Source organism: Nerophis lumbriciformis, linkage group LG24 (genome assembly GCF_033978685.3).
Source record: "Nerophis lumbriciformis linkage group LG24, RoL_Nlum_v2.1, whole genome shotgun sequence".
NCBI lineage: Eukaryota > Metazoa > Chordata > Actinopteri > Syngnathiformes > Syngnathidae > Nerophis > Nerophis lumbriciformis.
In genome coordinates, this window is record NC_084571.2 from 9430001 (window position 1) to 9437500 (window position 7500).

The 7500-nt window shown below is 40.8% G+C and overlaps 2 protein-coding genes across 4 annotated transcripts in view; one reads left to right on the forward strand and one right to left on the reverse strand.

The window, feature by feature from the left end:
- Positions 1 to 656, forward strand: part of LOC133620205 (uncharacterized) — a 5936-nt gene extending 5280 nt beyond the window's left edge. For all 3 annotated transcript variants that reach the window (XM_061981491.1, XM_061981490.1, XM_061981492.1), the window contains one exon: positions 466 to 656. The gene's annotated coding sequence lies outside the window, so the exon portion shown is untranslated. The remainder of the gene's footprint in view (positions 1 to 465) is intronic.
- Positions 657 to 1786: 1130 nt separating this feature from the next.
- radil2a (Ras association and DIL domains 2a) overlaps positions 1787 to 7500 on the reverse strand; it is a 35818-nt gene continuing 30104 nt past the window's right edge. Inside the window, exons 14-16 of the mRNA XM_061981493.1 lie at positions 2405 to 2499; positions 2181 to 2320; positions 1787 to 2111 (exon numbers count right to left, since the gene is read on the reverse strand). Coding sequence (XP_061837477.1) covers positions 2018 to 2111; positions 2181 to 2320; positions 2405 to 2499 — 329 coding nt within the window. The 3' untranslated portion in view covers positions 1787 to 2017. The remainder of the gene's footprint in view (positions 2112 to 2180; positions 2321 to 2404; positions 2500 to 7500) is intronic.

Genomic DNA, 7500 nt, shown 5'->3' on the forward strand with positions numbered 1-7500 from the left:
TACCACAACGGAGACCCCCGGACTGTTGAACAACTTAAGCTGTACATCAAGCAAGAATGGGAAAGAATTCCACCTGAGAAGCTTAAAAAGTGTGTCTCCTCAGTTCCCAAACGTTTACTGAGTGTTGATAAAAGGAAAGGCCATGTAACACAGTGGTGAACATGCCCTTTCCCAACTACTTTGGCACGTGTTGCAGCCATGAAATTCTAAGTTAATTATTATTTGCAAAAAAAAAAAAGTTTTGAGTATGAACATCAAATATCTTGTCTTTGTAGTGCATTCAATTGAATATGGGTTGAAAAGGATTTGCAAATCATTGTATTCCGTTTATATTTACATCTAACACAATTTCCCAACTCATATGGAAACGGGGTTTGTATGTATATATGTATACAAACATATATGTGTGTATGTATGTTTGTATATACACATTTAACTTTCATGATTGACTTTGGTTTGTGTCAGGTGACAAGTCTTACCTGTGCTGGACCGAGTCAGGACCTGGAAGCCACTTGGACAACCTGCAATGGCGGCCACCATCAATTCTGATTCACAGCGATGTTGATGATCGGAAAATGTTTTTATAATGTTTAAGTAATATTTATTTTATTTAAATCCTGTTTAATGTATTTTGAAATAAATGACACGTTTCACTATTTACTGCGTCCGCTTTTATGTTGTATTTTAAACCAGTGTTTTCTAACCATTGTTGGGCACATAGAGGGCCAGCGAGTGTTTTCTCAGCTACTCAGTTGTAATACACGTTTCCATCACTTGTGGCAGTAATGACCTTTTTTTTATTTTTTTTGTCCTGTCCAGCTTCTCAGGCAAATCATATAGTTGATGTAGATGCCCATATCGGCTGTTCAGATTTACTTTACAAAAGAGAAGTGTAGGATACATCTCTTGTTGCCTTATTTGTATTTGACTTTATTAAATGTATTTATATTATCATTTGATGCAGCCGGGCCGGAGCAGGAGGGGATAGAAAGAGAAAAAAAGGAAGACAGAGGGGGTAATGACAATATAAAACAAACAAGAAGAGTGGAGCTGAAGTAATAGAGAAGCGCAAAAATTATGACGAAAGTAAAGCTGTATTTTCATTCGCGCTCTAATTTTATTGACAGTTTAGTTAAGAAACATTCATTATTAATTTAGTCAGAATGCATTTATTTTAGCGCTGTGTAATTATAAGAGTCCTTACTTTTCGTAGTATATCTGAGTAGTATTTATTCTTATAATCAGCCTGATTTAAGGCTTGATAATAATCTTTGTGATTAACACCTGCTTTCATATCAATTGACAAAGTGTATGTTGTTAAAATGTAAGTAAATTGGATATAATTATTGAATAGGATTCAAATCATGAGTAAAATTATTTCTATTCAGGAGGAAATTTAAACCAAGTTGCATGCAGTACTGAACACAACCACAAGAGGACACCCAAACACTTCAAGTTTATCGGTGAGCCATATTTCGAATATGATTTACTATTATTATTTTAGTCGACTGCTTTGTTTATAAGGTCAATATTTCACGTTAAATTTAAGATTTAGTTTTTTTCATGTTGTTTAACTTGTTTTACATACAAACGTACATTGCTCACACACACACACACACACACACACACTCGTGGTCAAAAGCCACAGTCTATATATACATCAAGATATATATTTGTTATGTGTGCAGTGGGGGAAAAAAAGTCTGGTGGCGTGTGGACACACCCGGGCACTCCGCCCACATTCCTGATGACCCGCAGCCGCCAGCTGCCACATGGACACAGGAAGTCGGAGACAAAAATACGATTTATTTTGATGCAGAAGAAGGCGTGTATAAATATTACAAGGTGTGAAAACAACTTTATAAATACAAAACAGTAAAAACATTTCGACCATACAAAACTTTTTTTAATCACTTTTGGTTTCCTGCATGTGTGTGTGTGTGTGTGTGTGTGTGTGTGGGAGAGAGAAAGAGAAACAGGACGTGTGAGGAAGCAGGAAGTAGGCTTGACTTCCTGTTCAGCATTTGGTGACCTGCGAGTCCTTGCCGGCGTCCATCTTGGCCACCAGGAGTCTCAGCGAGTCCCCCGAGGAGCGAATCAGCTCTCGGCCGCTGCGGACCAAAAAGGTGACAAAGGTGAGTACGAGGCACGGCGCACCGAGAAGGGGGGGGCGTACTCACACGCTGTAGTCCAGACCCACCAGGCTGACGCCGTTCACCGCCAGAATCCGATCCCCGGTCTGGAGTCGCCGACACAACGCCGCGGGAGACTCGGGGACCAGGGACTTGACGTAGATCCCGCTCATCCCCAGCGGCGTCTTCTGCTCAACACACAAAAAAACGGAGGCGTGTGACGTCACACGCAGGGAGACGTGGGATTGGTCGGAAGCGGCGTGGAGACGTACCGTCCCGTCTACCAGCGCCAGGCCGAGACCGTGAGGTCCTCTGTGGACGTGCACGGTGAACACGTCCTCGCGCTCTCCTCCTTTGTCTTCTTCTCCTGCGGCACACGCAAACTTCAAATCATGCCAGTGAACTTCAATATTAGGCGACACTGCCTCGTGTGGCAGCAAGTGGTAACGCACCTAAGACCCCTCGCCCCCCGCAGCCGTTCCCAGCATGCAGTCTGCCCCCCCAGCCCCCATGCAGAACAAAGCGATTAAGATTCCCTGCAACAAGTCGACTGTAAATTCTCATGACGGTCAAACGCTCTTTTCTGTCCTCGCATCGGAACCTCGCTGTCATTCTTGGCCCGATTAAAGGATTAGCGCACTTTGCAGCAAAGCATCATGGGAGCACGCCGCCTCGTATCAACAAAGTTGGGATTTCATTTCTAAACAGCATGTCTTGGAATGGTTGGATTTTGAAGCTAATTTCTCAGCCATTCATCCGAGAGTCATAAAACTTGGTACATAACGACCGCTAACTGTTAGCATGCTAGCATCGGCAAGCTATTTTTTGTGCGGGTTTTGCAACTCTATATACCCCCAATTCATATAACTTGGTACATGACAATTGCTAACTGGTGGTATGCTAAAATAACATCAGCAAGCTTTTTTTTGTTGCTAATTTTGCAACTGTATACCCCCAATCATATAACTAGGTACTTAACATATGCTAACAGTTAGCATGCTAGCATCAGCAAGCTATTTTTTGTGCGAGTTTTATAACTGTATACCCAAAGTCATAGAATTTGGTACATGGCAATTGCTAGCTGTTAGAATGTTAAATAACAACAGTAAGCTATTTCTTGGCCCTGCGATGAGGTGGCGACTTGTCCAGGGTGTACACCGCCTTCCGCCCGATTGTAGCTGAGATAGGCTCCAGCGCCCCCCGCGACCCCAAAGGGAATAAGCGGTAGAAAATGGATGGATGGAAGCTATATCTTTGGCTAATTTTGCAACTGTATACCCCCAGTCATATAACTACATACTTGACATATGCTAACAGCTAGCATGCTAGCTTCAGCAAGCTATTTTTGTGCTATTTTTGCAACTGTATACCCCCGTGTCATAGAAGTAGGTACTTGACATATGCTAACAGTTAGCATTCTAGCATCAGCAAGCTATTTTTTGTGCAAGTTTTGCAACTGTATACCCCCGTGTCATATAACTCGGTACATGATACTTGCTAACTGTTAGCATGCTAAAATAACATCAGCAAGCTATTTTTTTGTGCTAATTTTGCGACTGTATACCCCCAGTCATATTACTAGATACTTGACATATGCTAACAGTTAACATGCTAGCATCAGCAAGCTATTTTTGTGCGAGTTTTGCAACTGTATACCCCCAAGTCATATAACTTGGTACATGGTAATTGCTAACTGTTAGCATGCTAAAATAACATTAGCAAGCTATTTATTTTTTGCAAATTTTGCAACTGTATACCCCCAGTCATATAACTAGGTACTTGACATATACTAACAGTTAGCATGCTAGCATCGGCAAGCTATTTTTTGTGCGAGTTTTATTACTGTATACCCCACGTCATATAATTTGGTACATGGCAATTGCCAACCGTTAGAATGCTAAATTAACAACAGTAAGCTAATTCTTTGGCTAATTTTGCAACTGTCTACCCCCAGTCATATAACTACATACTTGACATATGCTAACAGTTAGCATGCTAGAATAAGCAAGCTATTTTTGTGCTATTTTTGCAACTGTATACCCCAGTCATAGAACTAGGTACCTGACATATGCTAATAGTTAGCATGCTAGCATCAGCAAGCTATTTTTTGTGTGAGTTTTGCAACTCTATATACCCCCGAGTCTTATAACTTGGTACATGGCAATTGCTAACTGTTAGTATGCTAATATAACATCAGCAAGCTTTTTTTTTGTGCTAATTTTGCAACTGTATACCTCCAGTCATATAAGTAGGTACTTGACATATGCTAATAGTTAGCATGCTAGCATCAGCAAGCTATTTTTTGTGCGAGTTTTGCAACTATATACCCCCAGTCATATAACTAGGTACTTGACATATGCTAACAGTTAGCATTCTAGCATCAGCAAGCTATTTTTTGTGCTAGTTTTGCAACTGTATACCCCCAGTCAAAGAACTTGGTACTTGATATATGCTAACAGTTAGCATTCTAGCATCGGCAAGCTATTTATGTGCAAGTTTTGCACCTGTATACCCCTAAGTCATATAACTAGGTACATGGCAATTGCTAAAATAACATCAGCAAGCAATTTTTTTTTGCTAATTTTGCAACTGTATACCCCCAGTCATATAACTATAACGGGCCCTGAACTACAACATTCCCAGTAAAAAAGGAAACGTTCCTAAAGTGCCGCCCCCATAAAAGACCACCTTATTAAAAGAAGAGCTTCAAACATCACATCGGTAAGAAGCTCCCATCGTTCGGAAGAAATTGCGAGTCAATGCTGTCAAGTTGCGGAAATGCGTGAGCGAGCCGCCGATACGCGCAAGCCGAACCTAAATGCTAACATTAGCGTGCCGGCGGTTAAAATGTAAGTAAATTACCAAGCAGTGTGACTCTGAGGCATACACATGTAAAATTAGCTTTAAAAAAACCCCGCTAGCATGCTAACAGTTAGCATATGTCAAGAACCAAGTTACATTAGCTAACATTAGCACGCTAACAGTTAGTAATTGTCTTGTACTGAGTTTTATGACTTCGGAGTATACAGTTGAAAAACTAGCACAAAAAATAGCCTGCTAATGTTAGCATGCAATCATTAGCATGTTAACAGTTAGCATATGTCATGTACCAAGTTATACTACTCGGGAGTATACAGTTGCAAAATTAGCGCAAAAAAATAATATCTTGCTGATGTTAGCATGGTAACATTTAAAAATTGTCATGTACCAAGTTTTATGACTCGGGGGTATGCAGTTGCAAAACGAGCAAAAAAAATAGCTTGCTGATGTTAGCATGCTAGTATGCAATCATTAGCATGCTAACAGTTAGCAGTTGTCATGTACCAAGCTAAATGACTTGGGAGTATACAGTTGCAAAATTAGCACAAAAAAAATAATATCTTGCTGATGTTAGCATGGTAACATTTACAAATTGTCATGTACCAATTTTTATAATTTGGCGGTCTATAGTTGCAAAACTAACACAACGAATAGCTTGCTGATGATGATGATGCTAGCATGCAATCATTAGCATGCTAACAGTTAGCATATGTCAAGTACCAAGTTATATGACTCGGGAGTATACGGTTGCAAAATTAGCACAAAAAAATAATAGCTTGCTGATGTTAGCATGCTGACATTTAGAAATTGTCATGTACCAAGTTTTATGACTCTAAGACAGTGGTTCTTAACCTTGTTGGAGGTAACGAACCCCATTAGTTTCATATGCACATTCACCGAACCCTTCTTTGGTGAAAAATAAAATGTTTTGTTTTTTTTCAAATTCAAGACAAAGTTATATGTTTTTGGTAACACTTTAGTATGGGGAACATATTCTAAGTAACAAAGACTAGAGAAAAGCGCTATATAAATATAATTCACTTCACTTCACTTCACATATTTTATAGAGTTATTTGGTTATGGTTAGAGGGTTAGGGTTATAATAAGGCCATGCAGAATAAGGCATTAATAAGTACTTAATAATCACTAGTTAAGAGCCAATATGTTACTAATTTGCATGTTAATAAGCAACTAATTAATGTTGAATATGTTCCCCATACTAAAGTGTTACCATGTTTTTTTTACTGGTGCACAAAATGAACCGTGCATGAACATCACCTTGTTCAAAGAACAAAACCAACACAGTGTCTAGACCAGGGGTCGGCAACCCGCGGCTCCAGAGCCGCATGCGGCTCTTTGATCACTCTGATGCGGCTCAGCAGCTTACTTGCTGAACCCCCCAATTTTCCCGTGAGACTTCCGGATTTCAGTGCCTCTCGGATTTCAGTGCCTCTCGCAGAAAACTCCCGGGATTAATATTCACCTATTTTCACCCTTACGGTTATAATAAGGGCGTGCCATGATGGTACAACATTTGGCGCCCTCTACAATCTGTATTAACAGAGTGCCAACCCGACACTTGTTAAACAATAAACATCTTTCTGCTTACCCACGTACGTGACAGCAAGGCATACTTAGTCAACAGCCACTCAGGTTACACTGACGGTGGTCACATAAAACAACTTTAACACTCTTACTAATAATGCGCCACACTTTAAACCAAAACCAAACAAGAAAAACAAACACATTTCGGGAGAACATCTGCACCTTAACACAACATAAACACAACAGAACAAACACCCAGAATCCCATGCAGCCCTAACTCTTCCGGGCTACATTATACACCCCTGCTACCACCAAACCCCGCCCCCACCCCAACCCTGCTTTCTCACACATCAAATCACCCCCCCCTCTGTGCGTCGGTTGAGGTGGGCGGGGTTTGGTAGGGGGGTATCCCGGAAGAGTTAGGGCTGCATGGGATTCTGGGTATTTGTCCTGTTGTGTTTATGTTGTGTTAAGGTGCAGATGTTCTCCCGAAATGTGTTTGTCATTCTTGTTTGGTGTGGGTTCACAGTGTGGTGCATTATTAGTAAGAGTGTTAAAGTTTTTTCTTTATACCGCCACCGTCAGTGTGAGCTGTGTGGTTGTTGACCAAGTATGCCATGCTGTTACTACCGTTGGTAAAGCGGGAACCCCATACAACGTGCGGCTGATCAGGCACGCTGATTGTAGTGGGTGCTAAATGCTGTACCTTCACAGCACGCATGACGCTGACAAGCGCCATTAAATAAAAACCCGCGTGCCGCACCAGCTTTCAAATTCCACATAAAGATGTGGACAACTTGTCTGAGACCCCGGGTTATACATAGCACAAAGCAAAAAAAAAAAACTTCGTATGCAGTGTTATTTCATTTAAAATTTCAAAAAAATTTGGCGGCTCCCATTGTTTTCTATAATTTGTGAAACTGGTCAAAATGGCTCTTTGACTGGTAAAGGTTGCCGACCCCTGGTCTAGACTCACAACAAATTACACACCAGCAAATCAGTC